Source organism: Dermacentor variabilis, chromosome 3 (genome assembly GCF_050947875.1).
Source record: "Dermacentor variabilis isolate Ectoservices chromosome 3, ASM5094787v1, whole genome shotgun sequence".
NCBI lineage: Eukaryota > Metazoa > Arthropoda > Arachnida > Ixodida > Ixodidae > Dermacentor > Dermacentor variabilis.
Window position 1 is genome coordinate 8280454 of NC_134570.1, and position 22638 is coordinate 8303091.

At 49.5% G+C, this 22638-nt stretch overlaps 1 protein-coding gene across 1 annotated transcript in view; it reads left to right on the plus strand.

Annotated features, from left to right (window-relative positions):
- Positions 1-22638, plus strand: part of LOC142573903 (uncharacterized) — a 244863-nt gene that overhangs the window by 71030 nt on the left and 151195 nt on the right. Inside the window, exon 4 of the mRNA XM_075683112.1 lies at positions 20984-21256. Coding sequence (XP_075539227.1) covers positions 20993-21256 — 264 coding nt within the window. The 5' untranslated portion in view covers positions 20984-20992. The remainder of the gene's footprint in view (positions 1-20983; positions 21257-22638) is intronic.

Sequence of the window (22638 nt, forward strand, 5' to 3'; positions counted from 1 at the left end):
AGTTTCGCGGAGTTTTAATTTTTTCTATGGCACAAACGCTACGTCTGGGACACTGGGCATGGAATGACCATAAATAACACTTAGTCGCAGATCAGATCGAAAACCGTGCATCTCTCGCTTATGCTTGTTATGTATTTATGCAGACCCCGGCAATTGCCATTTATAAATTCGCGTCAACGGCGGCCCTATAAATCATGCTATCGTCATCAACGCGGTCGTCTTGCTGCTCACGTCATATAGGCACGCACGCTCGCGTCACACACACAGCTACTCGATTTACGCAAACACGTTGGTTCACCTGGTAACGCTTTGCAGAACGCAAAGCAATGCTGGATAGCCGGGTACCTGCTTATGTCTGAACTTGGCCGACAACGGTGGCCGCATTCAAGCTGTCGCCCCGTGGCAACGACGGGTGCGCGAGTTTTACCAGTTTCCGTTGCTTGGGAGACAACACCACCATCGGAGCCTGTGGTCCTCCTTTAAACGAATCGTGAACAGTATATCTTACGGTACCAACTTACACTCGCTTGACATGAAAGAGAAATACGTTGAGTTAGGCATCCTACAGATTCGCGAGCTGTTTTATTTTGTTGTGTCGACGCGGTATTATTATTCAAATGAATATAAAACTCCTGTAAAAAAGATGTTACATTGAGGAAAACAGAACATTTTGTTAAACCACGGGTCTATAGTAATTATGGTAAAAAGATGCACAATTATTATGTACCAGCTATGTTTAATGAAATTCCTGATGATCTATGTCTTGCAAGCAACAAGAGAAAGATGATGACTGGTTTAAGAGATTGGTGCGTAAATTTATTGCCTTGTGTGTAGCTTTACTTGTTTTGTATGTTATCTTGTGCTGTCAGATTTATCGGCAATGTCGTGTATAACACGAAATGCATGTATATGAAGTTATTTTTTTAGAAGATTCTCCACCTGCTGCCTGACCAGCCAACAAGCACAATATGCTTAGGCAGGTCAGAATTTATGTATTTGTATGCTGTATTGACAAATAAACTTTGAAACTTTGAATCTTGGCAGCAACCATCGAAAGTGACACTGATCCCTCTGTAGGCTTGGCGGCTGCGCCGCTAAACAGAGCAACCAGCTTCCTCCCGTCAGGCAGGTTAGTCGGTCATACAGCTTATTTGCTAAAAAATCTAATAATTACTTTCTTGCCCAGCTGCCAAGCCTGCAGTGTTTGCTAAGTATTGTTGGTGATTGCGCATCGGGGGTACGCTCTCTTTTGCTCGAGACAAATCACGGTCCCGACATGGCTGGCATTCTAGCAGAATTAAAGAAAAGCTATCTGCAGGACAGTAGAAATTGTTGGGCAGTGTGCAAGACTTAAAAACACAACAGAAGGAAGCAGCCAACGCCTTTCGAACCTGAGCAAGAGACTGACCACTGAGGAAACCAGCTGTCAGCATCTAGAATCCATGCGACTGCAGCTGCAGAGTATGCAAGCAGACACCGTTCAAACTGTTCGTCGTGTCTGTACTCTTGAAAACCGAATAGAGGATACCGAGAACGGCTCTAGACGAATCAGTTTGGTATCTAATGGCATATCTGACACTTCTTCCCACGAATCCTTCGCGCGCTCAGAGGAAATAACCATCCGCCACTACTACTGGTACCCAAACTTCAGTGTTAAACCTGATGAAATCGACTGTGCGAAATTGGCCTTGGAGGCCAATTTCCCGGCCGAAACAGTCCTATTATCGTTAAATTCAGCAGTTTTAAAACAAAAAAAGCAATTTTGACAAACGGCCGAAAGTTGAAGGGTACAGCGTACAATATTGGCCAAGATTTTCCCAAGCAAACACAGACCGCGCGCAAGCATCTTATCACATATACGAAAAGCAAATTCATACCGATTTCATTTCGGTATAGAACCTTACATATCGGACCCGAGCGATTCTTCTTTGAAGAATCATCCCAACAACTTATGGAATTACAGCTACCACGTAATAACTGACACATAGTTAAAAGTTCTACACCTATTCCTGAACCACCCTTTATCAGTTATTTTTTCTAACATACGCAGTTTTCTTCCGAAGCGTAATATCATATCAAATCTTCTGTCATCATCTGAAAGTAATCCTCCTGTTCTCTCCGAAGCATGACTTTTCGACGACATTTCTGACGCAGAAATTCTTACTGGCTTTCCTCATTTTGTTGTGTTCCGCAAAGATAGGCAGCGGTCTAGAGGCGGAGGTGTTCTTATTGCTGTGAATAAGCAGCTATCCTCCTCCATAGTCGACGTATCATCAGAAATAGACATTGTATGGCTAAAATTCAATGTTAACCCAAAGCTGCTGCTTCTTGGTGTTTGCTACCCCCCCCCCCCTCCCTTTACTGGCCTGTTGATTTTCCTCTCGAACTTAGAATATCCAGAGAAACTTATCTAAAAAGTACTTTAATACATGTATCTTGTCCTTCGAAGATTTAAATTATCCAAACGTCGACTGGTTTTCAGCGCAATTACATTCAAGCCAAGCAGTTGCTAGACTTCCTTGACGTTTGTCTTAACTTTAACTTAGCGCAGTTGGTAACTAAACCAACACGCATAACACATGAAACTGAGGGTATTTTAGATGTAATACTAGCCACTCATTCCAAAAGCTTGTCAGTCATTAACTACCTCCATAAAATTAGTGATCATAAAGTAATCCATGCCACATTCACCTTTACTCCCATTTTACGCCGTTCATACAAAAAGGTCATCCACCTCTACGACAAAGGCAACTGAACTGCAATAAATCAAGAACTACGTGATTCGAATCAAGTTTTCATTTCAACTCTGTGGAAAACAAGTGGTCTTTCTTTCAGAATAAACACCCTAGCAGATAAGTACATTCCAACTATAACCGTTCACGCTAACCGACATCAGCCATGGTTTTACAAAAACCATGGCCTCTCCCCGGCTGCTGCGCTTTGACAAGCGTGGGCACCAACATGCACACACACACACGCGCACACACGAATACACGTGGCATTGAAACATGCCTGGACGCGCTTGGCGGGGAGGCGTTCCGGCAGCGCTGAACGGGCCAAAATGTCCGCCGCTTTGAATGAAGCCCCGGCGTCCGTTGCATCCGCGCCGGCTATACCGCGCGTCGTAGGCGAAACGTAACAGACCGCCCCGCCGGGAGAAGGAGATCCCGATGGTCAGGGGACTGCATCCGCTGTCCGGAGGGATGTCGCTCGATGATGCTCATAACCGAAGTCGGTCGTCCCTCGGCGTTTCTTGAGCGCAGCGCACAGAGAAGGCCTCGTTCTCACGTTCAGGTTCGCACAGGACACTGCAAAGTGACTTCGGGAGAGTTGCCATTTTTCTCTCGTTCCCAGCAAGCGTTAGAACTACGCCGAAACTCAACCGCTCAGTCAGCAAGCACGAAACAACCCTCACTAAGCCATGCCAGGCTCTTTCCCCTTTTATACTACTGCCTAGTTCCTTACAGTAGTCTAGCAGCACCCAGAACACGTCCACAAATTGGGAAATTGCACTAGAAAGCACGTCATCACTTTGAAACACTAAACAAAAGCAATATGTTAAAAATACTGCCTCAGGAAGAAAAACATCAGTAACAAACAACTCTGAGGCTGATTCCTACATTAGGAGCTTCGACTTAAGCCATCGGCGTTACCGTTGAGACTCCCCTTTTTGTAACGCACCTCAAAGGAATATTGTTGCAAAGCGAGGCTCCAGCGCACGAGGCGGCCATTTGTGGAAGAGATGGTCTGCAGCCATTGGAGAGGGCAGTGATCCGTCTCGAAGCATGCGAAGCGGAGACCCCAGCGAGCGACCGTACACCAGCTCAGCTGGCGAAAACCCCGTAGCCGCATGCGGCGCGGTCCTCAATGCAAAAATCACCCCAGGCAGACACAGCTCCCAGTCAGTTTGTCGTTCAAACCACAATGCTCTCAACACGCGCTTCATGACGGAGTGGAGCTTCTCAACGGAATTCGACTGTGGGTGGTACACTGAGCTGTGTAACAGCTTTACCCCGCGCCTTTCGAGAAAGGCTGTCGTCAAAGCGCTAGTAAACACTGTGCCCTGATCTGACTGGATTTCCGCAGGAAAACCAACTCGCGCAAATATGGACAGTAGTGCATTGACTATCTCAACTGAGCTGAGTTCTTTAAGTGGCACTGCTTCAGGGAACTTTGTCGCTGGGCAGATCACAGCCAAAATGTGTCTGTACCCCGTGGCTGTTACCGGCAGAGGTCCCACTGTATCAATAACGAGCCGTCTAAAAGGCTCCGCAATGATAAGTACCAACTTCAACGGCGTCCTCGATTTGTCCCCTGGTTTGCCCACCCGCTGACAGGTGTCACATGTCCTCACAAAGTGGTCTGCGTCCCGAAAACACCCTGGCCAATAGTACTCTTGCAAGAGACGGTCCTTAGTTTTCTTAACTTCTAGGTGTCCGGACCACGAACCCCCATGCGACAAGCGCAACAGATCCTGACGGTAGCACTGAGGCACGATCAGCTGATCGAACTCCACTCCCCTGCGGTCTACATACTTCCGGTACAGGACCCCATCTCTTTCCACAAAACGAACATTTTTCTTGGCGATACCTTCCTTGACATTGCAGCGTATGTTTTCTAGGCTGCCATCCTTTTTTTGCTCTGCTATCAAAGCCGACCGGCTGACTTTTAGCAACCTATTAAGTCCGTCTGACGTAGGCGCGATGAGCAAATCTGCAGATAGCTCTTCTAACTTTCCCGTGTCGGGCATTTCCTCTCCAGTATCTGGTGCCTTCAACGCTACAGGCTCAATTTTATTCAGTTCGGACGTGCTCTGAATATCAGCTTGCTGCGCCTCTGACCCTTTCTCATTGTTCGACAACGTCGGCCCCGCAACTACCGCTTTTGCAGCGAGCTCCCGAACTTTCGATCTGGTTAAGGCCTGAACGCTAGCCTCACCAAACAAAAGCCCCTTCTCGCGCAGGAGGTGATCGGACCTGTTCGAAAATAGGTACGGGTACTGGGGGGGGGGCAGCATAGATGACACTGCGGCCTCCGTCTCAAGTGCTCCGAAAGGTCCTTCAATAAGCACTTTTGCTACGGGCAGACACACGCTATGAGCTTCCGCGGCTTGCTTGATCCATGCGCACTCGCCCGTGAACATATCGGGTTCTACGTAAGAGGGGTGAACTACATCCATTGTAGCTGCGGAATCACGAAGCACTCGGCACTCTTTCCCGTTCACGAGGAGCTAGGTCTCGCATGTAAGGCTCAAGAAGCTTCATGTTCTCGTCAGTGCTGCATAATGACAAAAACACGACTTTTGTTCTTGTTTCTGGACACTGCGCCGAAAAGTGACCCGGCTTATGGCACGTATAACACACGCGCGCTTGCCTCATCTCGAACCGCTTTCTGCGTTCGGCTTCGGCTGCCGCCGACACCTTACGTTCGGTCGGACTGCTTTCACTCGCATCCGCACTACGTGGGTCCCCCCTTGCTCTCATGGGTGTGAACTTCGGCCTCTGAAACTTGGAGCCAAATGCACCCTTTTGACCGTCCTTAGCTCCGCGAGCCCGACGCGTCACAAACTCCTCGGCTAGCTCGGCGGCTTTAGCCACCGTACTAACGTCTGGCCTATCCAAGACCCAGTACCGCACGTTCTCAGGTAACCGACTATAGAACTGTTCCAGCCCGAAACACTGCAGAACTTTCTCGTTGTCACCAAACGCTTTCTCTTCTTTGAGCCACTCCTGCATGTTTGACATAAGCCTGTAGGCAAACTCTGTATATGACTCACTTCTGCCTTTGTCATTATCCCGAAACTTCCGACGGAACGTCTCCGCTGACAGCCTGTACTTTTTTAGCAGACTCGATTTCACTTGGTCGAAATCCTCTGCCTCCTCTCTCTTCAAGCGAGCGACTACGTCGGCCGCCTCGCCGGGTAACAAAGTGGGCAAGCGCTGTGGCCACGTTCCCCGAGAGAACCCCTGCTTCTCGCACGTTCGCTCAAAGTTAACCAGGAACAAACCAATGTCCTCTCCAAGCTTAAACGGCCGCGTCAGGTCAGTCATTTTGAACAATACTCGTTCTCCTGCACCGTGTGCCTGACTTCCATTACGAGCGCGTTCCATCTCTACCTCGAGATGCTTCATTTCCAAAGCGTGTTGACGGTCGCGCTCTTTTTCTTTCTCTTGTTGCTCTCGCTCTTTCTGTTCTTTAAGTTCGCGCTCCTGTTTCTCTTTTTGCTCTTTAAGGTCGCGCTCCTGTCTTTTTGCCCTCTCCTCAATGGTCTCAAGGCATTCCGACAGCTCGTCATCCTCAGCTTCTAACTCAAGAATAGCCCTCAGCAGTTCTGGTTTTCTGAGTTTGTCTGAGACATCCAGACCCAACTCTCTTGCAAGCTCCAGCAATTTCGGTTTGCGCAACGACTTCAAATCCATGGCTGCTCCGAATGCTACTTTCTCTACTGCCTACTATTGTCTTGCCGCAAACTAACCGGGCAGCAACGACAACCACAATTACCAGCTCTGTTTCTGACACTAACAAAAGCCTGGCAAAACTCAGAAGAAAGTCCCGCACTCACCAAACCTCGCAGCCAAGAATTCAGCGCAGTCGTTCCGCTGCAGGCAACCAGTCATCACACAGGGCTCGTTGCACTGCTCCCGGATGGTCGTTGTGCTGCTCAGCATACAGTCAACCGCATATCTTCGCTGCTGGCCTCCGTTGTCGCGATCTCACCGCTGGCAAACAGTTGTTGCAATCTCACCGCTGGCACCAGTTATTGCATCTGGGTCGCAAGCCCCAAGGGTAGCGTTGGCCTGGCGGCCTGGGGCACAACTGGAAGCATCCGAAGGTCCTCGCAAAGCATGAGTCGACTGCTAACAGAACAACTTGTTTATTCTAGCATCGCAAAAGAGCGGCCGGTCAGGTCGACCGAAGTGGAGAGACGGGAGGGCACGTTACTCGACAGAAGAAATCGGAGCCTCTCTCTTGGCGTCCGGGGGCAGCTGCTTTTATACTCTCGGTGTCGAGGGCAAGAAGGAATGCCTCGTCAGAAGCGCACGTGACGGCGGGGTACGGACACGCTGAGAGACACGTTGAGACGAGTGTAGTGACGCATCCGCCGGGCCGGCGCCGCTCAGACCTCCTCGCTTCACACTTGGGGAGCTCCTCTCTCCGGCTGCCGCGCTTTGACAAGCGTGGGCACCAACATGCACACACACACACACGCACACACGAATACACGTGGCATTGAAACATGCCTGGACGCGCTTGGCGGGGAGGCGTTGCGGCAGCGCTGAACGGGCCAAAATGTCCACCGCTTTGAATGATGCCGCGGCGTCCTTTGCATCCGCGCCGGCTATACCGCGCGTCGTAGGCGAAACGTAACAGTAGTGACCCAAGCATGTAGACAACTTGGGTAACTATCTAGACCTAAGAGGATAGATAGATAGATAGATAGATAGATAGATAGATAGATAGATAGATAGATAGATAGATAGATAGATAGATAGATAGATAGATAGATAGATAGATAGATAGATGAAGTAGGCAAGGAATGCTAATCGCATTAAAAAATCACTACAACCACAAAACATTTTAGGGGCACTGGCTGTTCTTTCGCCTCTGGTATGACAGCCTACTTCTGGCCTCTGAGCACAAAAGCCCCCATTTATCGCTTGTGTACGCTTGCGAGCAGCCTTGTCGCCTCGCTGCCTTGTTCACTTCTTAGCGGCTCGAGTCCATATGATCTCACGCATCATTCGTTTCGCTGGTTTCCCGCTCACCTAAGGTCGGTCGAGGGTGCTCCCGCGAACCTCAATGAGTCTACTCACGAGGCTGCGCGTGACCTCACGGACCGCGCTTCCTCTGTAAGGAGCGCCAACTCCCCTCCTCCCTACGGCCACAGGGACGCTCCTGCTACTCACAACGAGGTTATTAAATTCTTCATGTCTAGAAGGGTCTTTCCACCCCACCGTCCCATGTTGAATAGGGTGCAGGCCGTTTCGCTTAGACTTCTACAGACCAGCACATATCCGTGTCGGTCCGTTCTACACGAAGCCTACCCCGACGTATATCGCGACGACGCATGATCGGCCTGCGGGCAGACCTCCACTCTAGCACACATACTCTGGGAGTGCGGGTCGACATACCCCAAGTTCATCACGCTTCTGCGTAGCCCCGCTGTAGACAAGCAAATCCTGGCTGTCCGGCGTGCCCGCGACCGGGCCAATGGGCTAGACCTGCCGGTCCCGACGTGGGACTAGTCGGGTGTGGGACGAGTTCGCGTCCTCGCCGGACCTGCAATAAGTTTCCTCACTCACTCACTCACTCACTCACTCACTCACTCACTCACTCACTCACTCACTCACTCACTCACTCACTCACTCATTCACTCACTCACTCACTCACTCACTCACTCACTCACTCACTCACTCACTCACTCACTCACTCACTTGTTCACGCGATGCAAGTTTCTCACTTCGGTGCATCTGGGGTGCTTCGATACGATGCTTATCGAGATGCAGCGTTGATGCCGCACCCTTTTTGTTTCACGGTGGTGCACTGAAGCATAGCTGAACCGAAAAAAAAGAGCCGTTGCACAGTCCCAAGTTGCTCGACCAGTAGTGGCAAACATCAAATGTGCTAGAATGCGCATAGGTACTTTTTTTTACCTCGATAATAGCGTTATCAACACACCTGAGTTACTGTAGTCCGTGAATATAGAACATGTAGACAACCATGGAGTGCGGAGTTCCGCTACATAGGTGCTTCGGGCTCTTACCATTGGCAGCGAGGGGTTACGTTACTGGGTGAGATAAATGGGGACAGCGTGAAATTCTGAGAGCATGCATATTTTTCTTGTAATTTGAAATTGCTCACGATCGGCACAGTAACTTTGGACGGCGTAAGCCTATCGCTGCTCGGTTTGTGAGTGATGGCGCTGGCTAACACTTTCAGGGTTAGTTCTAGTAGTAAAAACATAAATACCCCAGAAAATAGATGAGGAAACGGCGCCGCAGTAGCTCAGTTGGTACGAGCATCGCACGCGTAATGCTAAGACGTGCACGGGTTCGTATCCCACCTGCGGCCAGTTGTTTCTTCATCCACTTTTAGTTCCATTAAGTTATCACTCATTTAACTCATTTAGTAAGTACAAGTAATTTCCCCTTTGTTTTCCTTAGTGTCCTTGTGTTTGTTGGCTTCTTATGATATTGTGACACGCTGACGAAGATGTTTTAATCATCGTCGGAAGAAGACGATGTTCTGGGCTTCGCGCTCTGGCTACCATCTTGTCAGCTGATATAATTATTGTAAATATTCTGTAAATATACGTCTGACTGTTTTTAATCCCGTAACATTTTTGGTGGAGGTTGCGGGATCATTATCAAGACGGATTTACGCAGCGGGCGCTCCTAGACTGCATCTACAATGCCAGCTCAAGGCGAGGATGCTTCGTTCCCCTCGGCACCCACGCCCACCGTCATTCTAGCCCAACCCCGCGACCCAGGAACCTTTTCTGGCACCGACGACACTGATGTTGAAGACTGGCTTCAACTATATGAGCGGGTGAGCGCCAGCAACCACTGGGACCAGACCATCATGCTCGCGAATCTGATATTTTACCTCGTGGGCACGGCACGCGTCTGGTTTCAGACCCACGAGGAGGAACTTACCAGCTGGGACATTTGTAAACAGAAACTCAAAGATTTGTTTGGCAAGCCAGTTGGACGTCAGCGCGCCGCCCAAAGAGACCTCGCTTCGTGTGCCCAGACGTGCACTGAATCCTACCTCACGTACATTCAGGACGTGCTCGCTCTGTGCCGCAAAATGGATCCGAAGATGTCCGAACCAGATAATGTTGCCCATGTCATTAAGGGCATAACAGATGATGCCTTCCATTTCCTTGTCTTCAAGAATTCTTCCACTGTGCAAGCCCTCATTACAGAATGCCGGCGGTTTGAAAAAGCCAAGAGTCGGCGCATTGCCCAGCCATTTCCCCGCCTTCCCAACACGGCTGCTACGTCCACCTGCGAAGAGTTCCGCAGTCCGCCCACGCCCAATCGCTCTGATGACATCCTCCATGTCATCTGACGTGAAATAGAAGCCGCATCTCCAGTCACGACCCCAACCCATGGCCCCGACAATTGCCAGGCGACCATCTCATTGATACAGTCCGTCGTGCGCCAAGAATTGGCCGACGTTGGCTTGATCAACGTCTGCTCAGTTAATCGGCCTGACTACACTCCGTCCAGCACTGTCGTACGCACCCGCAGCCTGAATGCCCCAACGCGGTATCGAAACCCGGCCGAATGGCGTACTCCAGACGACAGGCCTATATGCTTCACTTGTGGCCGTATCGGCCATATCTCACGTCTTTGCCGGTCTTCGTGGAATTCGACCCTCTGGTCCTACCACCCATCCCACGACCCTCATGCTGCTCCCCGGTTCGCCCCGCAAACGCACCCAGCAAATTTTGGCGACACTACTCGTCTATACTCGCTCTAGCCACTCTCCTTCGCCACGTCGCCACTTCTCCCGATCGCCCCCATCTCGCCGATCACCGTACCCTAGTTCCTCCCGGCGCATCCTTCCGGAAAACTAACGGGTGCAGCACCTGGAGGTGATGCTGCCAACCGACCCGACGCAAAAATCCTCTTTTCACCTTGCCCACACATCGGAACGTCATTAACGTGAACGTGGATGGTGTGCCTGTTACGGCTCTGATTGACACTGGCGCGCACGTATCTGGGATGAATGCTCAGCTTCGGATTCGTCTCAAGAAAGTCCTCACTCCTGCCCCTTCACCTGTGGTCCAAGTCGCTGACGGTGGAACACCAGCCGTTATTGGCATGTGTCCGGCTCACGTGAGTGTCGCCGGATATCATACTTCTGTTTTATTTTATGTACTAGAGCACAGCCCTCGCGACCTCATCCTGGGCCTTGACTTTCTGTCTACACATTCCGCTTTGAGAGACTGCTCTGCTGGTGTTGTGCAACTCGCTCTACCTGCTGCTATTGACCCTCCCAATAGTGCTCCGATACGGCTATGTTCCGCAGAGCATATTCGCCTCCCTCACCGTGCCGTTACCTACATGGGTGTCTCCCCCGTTCCACCTGTCCCAGACGGTGACTACATCGTATATCCTAATCCGGATGTCCTGCTCTCGCATAACGTCGCTTTCCCTCACACCGTCGTTACCATTTCGGACAACACATCCTGCGTTCCGCTTGTGAACCTTGTACTCTGTACACAAGTACTCCCGCGCGGAATATCCCTGGCGCAAATAACGCCAGCCAGAGACTACCACATTTCGGCTTTAACTTGTGACAGCTCCTCATGTTCAACGCTTGCTTCGGCCCCTGTTCCTTCAGATTTGAATGCCCTAACAAAAATGATTGCTCCCGACCTTCCTCCCCAGCGTGCTCAAGAACTACGTTGCCTCCTTGCCTCATACTGGGACATATTCGACCTTGGAGAACGCCCTCTAGGACAAACATCTGTCGTAAAACATCGAATAAACACCGGTGATGCGAGCCCGATCCATCGGCGACCCTACCGTGTCTCACCTACTGAGCGACATATCATCCAACACGAAGTTGACAAGATGCTTTCACGAGACATCATCGAACCTTCTTGCAGCCCATGGGCATCCCCTGTTGTACTAGTTAAAAAGAAGGACAACAGTTGGCGATTTTGCGTCGATCATCGACACCTCAACCAGGTAACAAAGAAAGACGTCTATCCGCTACCACGCATTGACGATGCCCTTGATTGCCTGTATGGAGCACAATATTTTTCGTCCATCGACCTTCGCTCCGGCTACTGGCAAATTGCCGTCGATGACATGGACCGCGAGAAGCAGCTTTTATTACTCCCGGTGGCCTGTATCAGTTCAAAGTGATGCCTTTCGGTTTATGTAATGCCCCGGCCACATTTGAACGAATGATGGACGCCCTCCTACACGGTTTCAAGTGGTCCATCTGCCTCTGTTACTTGGACGACGTGATCTTTCTTTCTCCGACTTTTGCGACACACCTCGAGCGCCCGTCGGCGATCCTATCTGTTTTCCGTCAGGCGGGGCTACAGCTAAATTCGTCCAAGTGCCACTTCGGTCGTCGTGAAATTTCTGTGCTTGGGCATCTTGTTGATTCTTCTGGTGTACGCCCTGATCACGATAAAATACGGGAAGTGAAAGACTTTCCCGTGCCAACATGTGCCAAGGATGCGCGCAGCTTCTTGGGCCTTTGCTCCTACTTCCGTCAGTTTGTCCAAAATTTTACGAACGTTGCGCGCCCTCTCAGTCAGCTCCTCAAGAAAGACGCTGCATTCATTTGGGGCCCTGAGCAAGCTGGTTCTTTCACCGAGCTGATTAGGCTGCTTACGTCCCCGCCCATTCTCGCTCACTTTGACGCGTCAGCTCCAACAGAAGTCCGCACCGATGCCAGTGGCCACGGTATTGGAGCTATCTTGGCACAGAAACAAGGGCGAGAACGTGTTATTGCCTACGCCAGCCGCTTTCTATCCTTTGCGGAGCGCAATTGTTATATCACCGAACGCGAGTGTCTGGCTCTCGTTTGGGCAGTGTGTAAACTCCGCCCCTATTTGTACGGCCGCCAATTCACAGTCATCACTGATCACCACGCTCTGTGTTGGCTTTCGTCCCTCAAAGATCCTTCAGGGCGCCTTGGCCGCTGGGCTCTGCGCCTCCAAGAATACAACTATTCCGTTGTATACGAGACCGGCCCGTTACATCAAGATGCGGACTGCTTGTCGCGCCATCCTGTCGACCCTCCTGACGTTTCTGTGGCCGGTATACCTGTCACCGTTCTCTCTCTGGCTGCTTTTCACGACATTGGAGCCGAACAACGTCGGGACCCCTCCTTGCAACACCTTATTCAATGGCTCACTTCAACGACGCCCGATCCTTCCCTTCGCATGTTTGAACTTCAAGATGGTATATTGTACCGCTCTAACATGCGCCCGAACGGCCCTGCCCGACTCTTCGTTGTGTCTGAGCATCTGCGTCAGACTGTTCTCGCCCAGCTTCATGATGTACCGACTGCAGGTCACCTTGGCGTGTCACGGACTTATGACCGCGTTCGTCGGCGCTTCTTTCGGCCTGGTCTATACCGTGACGTCTGCCGTTATGTCGCTGCGTGGGATCTCTGTCAACGACGCAAAAAGCCGACCAGGCTCCCTGCTGGTTGCATTCAACCACTTGACGTACCATCAGAACCATTCTTCCGTGTAGGTGTTGATCTTTTAGGCCCTTTCCCTACGTCTGCTTCGGGAAACAAGTGGATTGCTGTAGCAACAGACTACGCCACCCGATAAGAAATCACACGAGCTCTTCCGACATGCTGTGCAACCGATGTCGCCGACTTCCTCCTAGAAAACGTCATCCTTCACCACGGCGCCCCTCGACAGCTCCTCACCGACCGAGGCCGCTACTTTCTTTCTGAAGTTGTCAATGACATTCTACACTCGTGCGCGACTAAACACAAACTTGCTACAGCTTACCATCCACAAACGAACGGTCTAACCGAGCGCCTTAACCGCACCCTTACTGACATGCTGTCCATGTATGTCTCCGATGACTATCGCGACTGGGACGTTGCGCTGCCGTTCGCTACTTTCACCTGTAATTCGTCTCGCCATGATACCGCAGGCTTCTCTCCATTCTTCGAATTGTTTGTCCGTGACCCTACGTTACCTTTCGACACCGTTCTGCCTGCTAGTCTGAATTCCACGTCCAATCGAGTACGCCCGTGAAGCCATCCTCAAAGCTCAAGAAGCACACCATATTGCTCGACGTCGACTAGTGGAGTCGCGGCACAATCAGCGGCGCTTATATGACGCCCGCCATTGTGACGTCCATTACACACCGGGCGCCCTGGTTCTCCTTTGGTCGCCGCCGCGAAGTGTTGGCCTTTCGGAGAAGCTACTTTCACGCTACTCCGGCCCTTACCGTGTCTTTCATCAAGTATCTGACGTCACGTACGAAATCACTCCTCTTGAGCCAACCGTGGCTCCGCATCGCTCCGACGACGATAACATCATAATTGAATTTCTCCGTTCTTTCTGCGCGTGCGCGAGGAGCAGTGGTCGCGAGAGAGAAATGTGGGGACTTTCGGTCCTTGAGATTTCTCTTCGCCTAGGTACTATGGAGAAGAAAGTTGCTAGCTCCGTTCATCCCTAGCCGAACTGGCAACACAATCGACAGAATGCGTGGCCGGCAAGGCGAAGAAGCCGTGTCCAAGGTTACTTTGTTGCTATTTTGTTGCGACGGCAGCATATTAAATTTTTATAGTCGCAGGGGGATACTTTTGGAAGTGAGGTGTCTTCTCGTATGACTTTAGTGGCAAAGCATTACATCGTGCCGATGCATTGTTCATTAGTGTCGTTGAGCAAGGTCAGCATACCGCACACTTCAGGAGATTCGCGGGAACGGAAACAGTTTATGAATTCGACTGCCGTGCTGATGCGAGTTTGTTGCTTTTTTGTTTTTTTGCGGCGGTTTCACATTAAATTCTGATAGTCGCAGAGGGATACGTTTGGACGTGAGGCGTTTTCTCGGATGACTCTAATGGCAAAGCATAACGTCGCGCCGATACATTGTTCATTAGTGTCGTCGAGCATACCACACACTTCAGGGGAATCGCGGGAACGGAGACAGTTTATGAATTCAACTGCCGTGCCGATGCATTAGTTCTTAATGTAACTGAACATACAACACACTTGGAGATTCGTGGAAATGGAACATTTTGTACTCTGTATGTGAAAGTACTAAAACTTGCGTCGCCATGCAATCTGAGCAGTAGATTGTTGTGAGAGCTGTACAGCCACACTGGCAAAACACTATGCCCTGCGGATGAATACGGAACAAAGGTATCCTAAAGAAAAATGGTCGTCATGCAATTTCATAGCAGTATACCCTCGTGAAAGCTGTGCAGTAACACTGATATTGGCTACGTGGTTTGTGCAATGAGCCAGCTCTTCCAGATTCAGAAAAGACTTAAGAACGGAGGAAAACTTCAAAAACTACAAGACGGCAACCTGATTTGATAACTCATAGTTTGGATGTTGCCAGTAGAAGCACCTGCACCAATGGAAACTAAGTTGCAGTAAAAGTTCGACTTCAGAAAGTAAATGCGTCAACATTACACCAACGATAAACGCAATTCCACTACATGGATGACTTGCCTTGCATGAAAACATTGTTTTCACCTTTTGCTCTCCTGTTCGCCACATAAGCATTGCAGATTAAGGCGAAGTCTCACTGTTTAGTGCAATGCGTTTGTCACTGGCTGACCACAAATGAATCGCTATCAATGTCGTATAACGAGCATTAAAAAGTTCTCTTCAGCTCCTACTTTGCGACTGATGAGCCGGCTGTGCTTACATAGGTGCGGATCCACCTCCAGAGGGTCATCACTGAATTGCACTTTTTTTTTTTTACAGGAGCGTGGACAGCTGCATAAATAGTGTTTTTTGACTGACTGCACATAGGTTACCAGGCTTTTTATCAGTCTTTTAAGTCACCCACACAGGCGTACGTTATCCTTTTCATTTAGTAAAGAGGGGTAAACATCGACAAAATGATGCACCTCAAATAGCTTGAACGTGTATGCGTTTTCTATCCGCAGTGACGGACAAGAATGCTCGAGCGTTGCACAATGCCGTTTGCCTAAAGTCAGCTTCGCCGTGAGGCAGCAATGTCGCGCAATCAAGCATGCGCAGTGTATTGCGGAGAAGTATACCAAGAGTGGAAAGCGGTCACTGTCAGGATATAGTGGGATATACGTCCGCACCTGCCGTCACGTCTCCTGTCGCAATACAAGCACAGAGACGCCGAACAAGTGTACTGGCAGGCCTTCAGAGCTATTTCGCACGCGGTTGTAGCGATCTGAGCCCTTGCTTCGCCCACATAGAGCTCCCCGTATATGAGTTAGACATCGTAACAGCCGGGATTAGTAATACGCGCTCCTTCATTAATTACCCTTGCGCACAAGCACCTCAGAATCGCTACGAATCTGCACCACGTAGCCAATATCAGCGTTACTGTACAGCTTTCACAAGGGTCTACTGCTGCTATGAAATTGCATGACTACCATTTTTCTGTAGCATACATTTGTTCCGTATTCATCCGCAGGGCGTAGTGTTTTGCCAGTGTGGCTGTACAGCTTTCACAACGATTTACGGCTCAGATTGCATGGCGACGCAAGTTTCAAGACTTTCACATACAGCGTAAAAAAAGGTCCATTTCCGCGAATTTCCAAGTGTGTTGTATGCTCAGTTACATTAAGAACTAATTCATCGGCACAGCAGTTGAATTCACAAACTGTTTCCGTTCCCACGATTCCCCTGAAGTGTATGGTATGCTCAAAGACACAAATGAACAATGCATCGGCACGATGTAATGCTTTGCCACTAAAGTCATCCGAGAAGACACCTCACTTCCAGGCGTATCCCCCTGCGACTATAAAAATTTAATATGCTACCGTCACAACAAAATAGCAACAAACTAACCTTGGACACGGCTTCTTCGCCTTGCCGGCCACGCATTCTGTCGATTGCGTTGCCAGCTCGGCTAGGGACGAACGGAGCTAACAACTTTGTTCTCCGTAGTACCTACGCGAAGAGAAATCTCAAGGACCGAAAGTCCCCACATGCGCAGAAAGAGCGGAGAAATCCAATTATGATATGCTCGTGCTCCGACGTGGTCTACGTCGCGCGTCTTAGGTTGTATCACTCGCCCGCCTCCTAACCAGCACCGAGCCGGTGCTTCAGCCGCTGGGGGTCATGTGACACGCTGACGAAGATCATGTTTTAATCATCGTCAAAAGAAGACGATGTTCTGGGCTTCGCGCGCTGGCTACCATCTTGTCAGCTGACATAATTATTGTAAATATTCTGTAAATACAAGTCTGACTGTTTTTAACCCCGTAACATTTTGATTATTAAAAATCGGGCCTATCGGTTCCCTTTCTTCTCGTTCGGTGCCATTCTTGTTGCGCACCATCTTTCGAACCGTCAATCCACAAAACCCGCGACCGAGGGACGGTGGCTTGAAACATGTTCGAGGGCCTCTTTAAAGGGAAGCTGAAAGCTTTTCCAGAAAAAATGAGTGAAGAGCAGTACGCCGTGGTTTTCAACCCTCTGAATTCGAATATCGCATCGAAATTGAGCGAAAGAAAGCGCAAACATATTTTATTTCGACGAAAAGTGCAGCAGCAGACACGCCCAGCTCGCGTGCCTCGTTTCCGCCTGTGATTGGTCGGGCGCCTCGTGACGTCAACAATGGTGTTCGTCCGGACCGACTGCTGCCGCTACACACGAAGCACGGTGGAAAGTAGTTTGGTGGTGTTTTGCTGAGACGGTGATGGAAATTTTCGAGAGCTTGCGTTTCTCTGAGGAGTTCGGCGTTAAGTCCGAACTCTACGAGAGCAATTTTGCGCGCGACGGTGACGGGCGACGGCTTCGAGCGACAAAACGGGCCGTCGCTTGAACAAATCGTTCGGTGTTGTCGCTCGATCGCTCGTTTCTGGAAATATATAACTCGTCGCTCGTCGCCCGGAAATGCTATGAGCGACTAGCCAATTGTGCGAAGTCGAAACTGGATGTACATAACTCAAATACTACTGTTTGTCGCACGGAACGAGCAAACTATTGAATTTTACACGTGCAAGAATAAGAACCTAGTGCAAGACCTTCAGAAATATTTTATGCTCCTTCTTCAGTAAAATACATCAACTTAAATTGATAAAGCATGCGTCACGCTAGTTTCGGCGCGTATATTGCTGCCCTCATACCGGGAAGTCGTCGTTCAAAGCCGTCGCTCGCGTGGAGTTCGGCTTGCAGACGATGAGTGAACGCGACAGCCATCGCCTCGCTTGTAGCGCTGTCGCTGTCGCGTGCAAGATCACTTGTAAGGGGTTTATACTTGTACATACTACACGTACGTACATACTTGTACATACTACATGTACGAGCCGATTGCGAAGAGCCGGCCTCTCCGAGAAGCAAAAAATGCTGGTGCAAGCACTGCTTTCCACTCGAACGAAGGCGAAGTGTTAGCATCTCCTTGTGGAAATGTTCTTTGGCGAGTATGTTATTTGCTAAGCTGCATTCAGCGCTCCAGTGAGTACATTTTCGGGCAAACAACTGTACTGTTATATTCCTGCATGCCTCCTCGTAGAACGTAAGCGGTGATGCGATCTTCAGAATTTGTGCGCTGCCCCAAAGCTGTCGGCAATCTACACAGACGGTTTAAACGCGGGAAAAGTTTGCAGGCTGTTGTAGCACGTGTAGTATAGAACCTTCATCAGCGCGCCATCCGCACGCTACTCGTAACCGGCGAATTCCGTCGGCTACGTGAGATGGTCGGTTTCTTATGTGTGCGAGAGAAGGGGGAGCGCAGCGTCTTGGCGTGAGCAGGCTTTCCAACACATGCAAACTTTACGCTTGCACTGCGTTATGGTAGCTGCATGCAGGCTTTTTCACAACACACGTGCGAATAGAAAATTCGGGGGCTCGGCGATGAATTCGACAGACTCTTCAGCTTCCCTTTAAGGCAAGGTATTCAGTGCGGCAAAATTATTATTGAATAATAGCACACCGCAAAATATAGCAATTAAGGATGCATGGCTGCGATCACAGAGAACAGAAAGAAGAAAAAAAAATGCGGGGGCTTTTCAAACGCGTAGTTGCGTGACATTTCTAAGTCTCATTTTATTAAAATGACCTGTACTCCAACTTACACGAATCGTCTTTTTCGGCAACGCCTAAAACGTAAGAATGCCAAGAATGCCAAGAATGATATAGTGCGATACACAGGAGAGAGAGCAAGACGATACAAGAGCGCACTCTGTCCTGTGCATTGCAATGTTGTATTCTTGACACTGCTGCGCCAACTGGCCTGTTACTAACGAACGTAAACACTAAACCTGCAAGTTAGCACGGATTTGTGAAAATACCGGACTTGCGGTGACGACACCCGCAAAATAAAGGGCCCTTTGTTAAGAATGGTGACGCTTCTTAGACCATCTCAATATCCTGTAGATATCTGCTTGCTGTCGATATAATAACTTCGAACAAGCTAAAGAAACTGCCTGTTACCGGGAAATGTGAAAAGCTTGTTTGCCACCAGGAACGCTTAATATTAATTCTGATTGATATATCCACGGAGACTTGAAGGTGAAAACCGAATTCTAATCCAGAAATAGTTATTTGGCTCCTTTTTTTCGATGTTATGCACGAAGGTAAATGAAACAATAAATAAGAAATTACTTGAAGAAGGCATATCGCATAATTGGAATAATGTTTTTCGTCTACGCCCAGTATCATTATTTAGGTTTCGGTATTATTTTCAATAAAATTTATTTATTTATTTATTTATTTATTGTCCAGCCCTCAAGATATTACTGCTTACCAATCCAGCCCTAATACGAATCCAGTCTAATATGTTCTGATAGCCTTAGCTGTTGCTACTATCACCAATATTTCCCCAATCGCCAGTTTCAATGTCGAGCCATACAACCAGCGCATCTTGCGAGTCCTCCGGCGTGCGGCCCACCCCCCGTATACAAGGGCGCGCACTACTACCCGGAGTTGAGCATATGGAAGACAGAGATGACGGGGCGGTCGATGCGCGACCGTATGGTAACGTTACAGGAAGTCACCCAACATCGTGGGTTGGCTAGACTCGTCCATCTCGCCGCAGGCAAAAAACTAACTAAAAGACAGGAAATCGTCTGGAAGAAACTCCAAACGAATACCTTTCCATTCTCCTTAAAGGGACACTAAAGACAATTATTAAGTCAAGCTAAAGTAGTAGTTTAAGGCTAGAGAATCCCTAAGGCGTGAATATTATCGCGAATAGAGCCTTAGTAATAGAGAAATTGAAGTAAATGCAGGACACGATTACAGACTCCCCCGGGACATTCAAGTACTTTCCCGATGACGAAGGCACTCCTCAAATAAATTCTGTCGCTAGTACTCAACCACTTGTTATATAAACATCATTTTATTGCATTATAACACGAAAAAGAACGTTATTTCGCCAGTTCTATGACATTTTTAGAAAAACGACCTCATTGACATTATTACCCTTGACAACGACGCGGGCGATCTTAATGTTTAGCTTTCGCTCGACTCTGCGTCGCCCGCGCTTTCGCGTTCCAGTAGTTTCGTTATCGCGTACTGCATCGCGCTGGTTTTGCGAGCTCGCAAAACTCGCACAAACTGCAAGTGGGAGAAAATTTCACTTCCGTGTGATATCGCGGGATGCCTGAACGGTCCACGCAACTTGGCCAAAAACAGCGGCGAATCCACCCCCTGTCTTGGCTATATTTCTCCATGGCTTCGCGTTTGCGTTTTGTGTAAAATACCGTATCGCCGTCTATTGGGCTCCATTTTACTCACCAACGGCATCAAAGGGCGGTGATGACATATGCGACGTCACCCCTCCCCGGTTGGATGAGGAGAGATTTGAATTGCGATAAAGGTATTTGGACCCTTCAGATGCAATTTTCTCGTAAGCCAAGGCTTTGCACAAAACAAGCATTGCGAGATTTCTGGAATGGTATTTAAACAGCCTACGCCGACTTAGTATTTTTCTTCGGTGTCCCTTTAAATATACTCATACATAAACCTCTCCATATGCTTTAGCTACGGCCTACTCTGCCTAACAGAACGAGCGGGCCTCTATCACATTTCGTGGAGTTGCCCTCATATGCCCCGAAATTACAATCCCAAGGGCTTGCGAATCGCAGCTCCTCAGCAGTGGGAGGCCAGGCTACTCACCTCGGATACAGACGTGCAAATCTGGGTCATGCAGCGGGCAGCTGCAGCCGCCAGTGTCGAAGGACTTCTGGCCACCTGACCACAAGTGGCCTAGGCCACCAAGTGACATTTTTGTTCCGTCCTAATACGGTTCTGAATAAATGTTTTTGCTCCTCGTGCCCTGTCTTAGACCGAAGAAGTCAGTTTGGCTTGCAGGTCAACACGATGCCATCGGAGAAGGAGTTGAAGCTGGACAGAGAGCTGCAAGCCCTGTACGAGTCCTGCTTTGCGGACGGCCTGACGCGAGCCGAGGTTCGACATGTGGCGCGGGCTTTCGTCTCCAGCACCAACGAGAAGAAACGCGCTCTGCCGCGTCGCAGACTGACTAAGAAGGCCATCGCCTGCACAGCAGTCGTGCTCTTCCTCTTGCTGGTGAGGGAGTCCATCGAGTGGAGGCTTTCCATGTGCGGCCGGCTGCTTCTAATTGCTGTGAGTGCCTTTAATTAAGTGTTAAGTCCAACTATACCCTTTGGAAAATATCAAGACGCTCACTCTTACTGGGAGAAGCGGTTTTGTAAGCCAGAAAATACGCAACAATGAAAGGAGGATGGCGTTGAAATTTGCACTCCGACCTCCCGTGACGTCTTGTGTTTCGACAGCGCCCCCTGCTGTCTGGTTACTTTCTATCAAAAAAAAAAAAAGCAATGGGGCAGACACTCCCCACTATGAAATCACCACATAGCTCGTAGCAGTCTTTAGAATCAATACTTATGAAGCTTATACTCTGCCCTTTAAACCAAGACTACCGTACTTTAAGAGATAAGCAACTTCAAAGAATACCACGCAACCTATTAGCTAACTCCTGCAGCGTAAGCGCTGTCTGTTGTTGTACTGCTTCACGTATCGCACAAGTTGCCCGATCACGCGCTCGTTTGCGTCCTCCTTCGCGTAAGGGCTCTCCGTTGTTGTAGTGCTTTTCTTTCTCGCATAATTTGCCCGCACGACACGCACGCCTGGGTTTCAACACGTCCTAATTTTCAGAAGTTTCTCCTCCAGATCCAATTCTCTCGCTGCTTGCGTTTTCCGCGCGTACATTGCCCGACCAAGCTCTCACCTGCGTTCCAAGTTGGCTGCGTTCCGTACACGTTCCCTCAAAGCGTTTTGACGTCTCCGTTCCTCGTCACTGAGCAATTTTTTAGGGAGCGGCAGTCACAGAATTTAAATATTCAATGTGATACAGGGAATGAACTCACCCAGAAATATTTACTGGCCTAATGGCGTTTTTCACTGGTCGATCTGGAGGGGCCACCGAAATCCTTGAGCGAGCGCTCAGGTTTCACAAATCCGAATCGGCCAGCGGAGCGCAAAAACGCTCCGCGGGGGACCACACAGGAAGTATTAGTACACGTCGCACAAACTGGTTGCGGAAACCATGCCCGACTTCCGCTCTGTACGTTTCCACAACCAAAGTCGTCGTACCCCGTGCGTAATTTGACCGCGGCCATCGCAAAGTCAGTCATTTCCATGTCGCGCCCGCAAGGATTGTACATGGACAACGTACATAGAAGGCTTCGCACAGCACCTGCGTCACCTCGTAATTGCTGTCGTCCGATCTCATTGCTAAACGCGAGCTCTGCAGCAGCATCTAACGCAGCCATTTTGCGAAGCAACACAATGTGGTGCGTACCACGAGACGTTCATTTGAGTGATCGCCAGCCGTTTGTGCGCAGGCGCGATAAAGAGCGGAGCGCGAGACAGAAAATCTGGGGGCTTTTGCTGCTTGAATATATGACTCTGCCTAGGCACTACGGAGGAGGTTTCTTAGCACGTGTTGTATGCGCTTGTACCGGCATTGCGGAGTGCGATCGAGT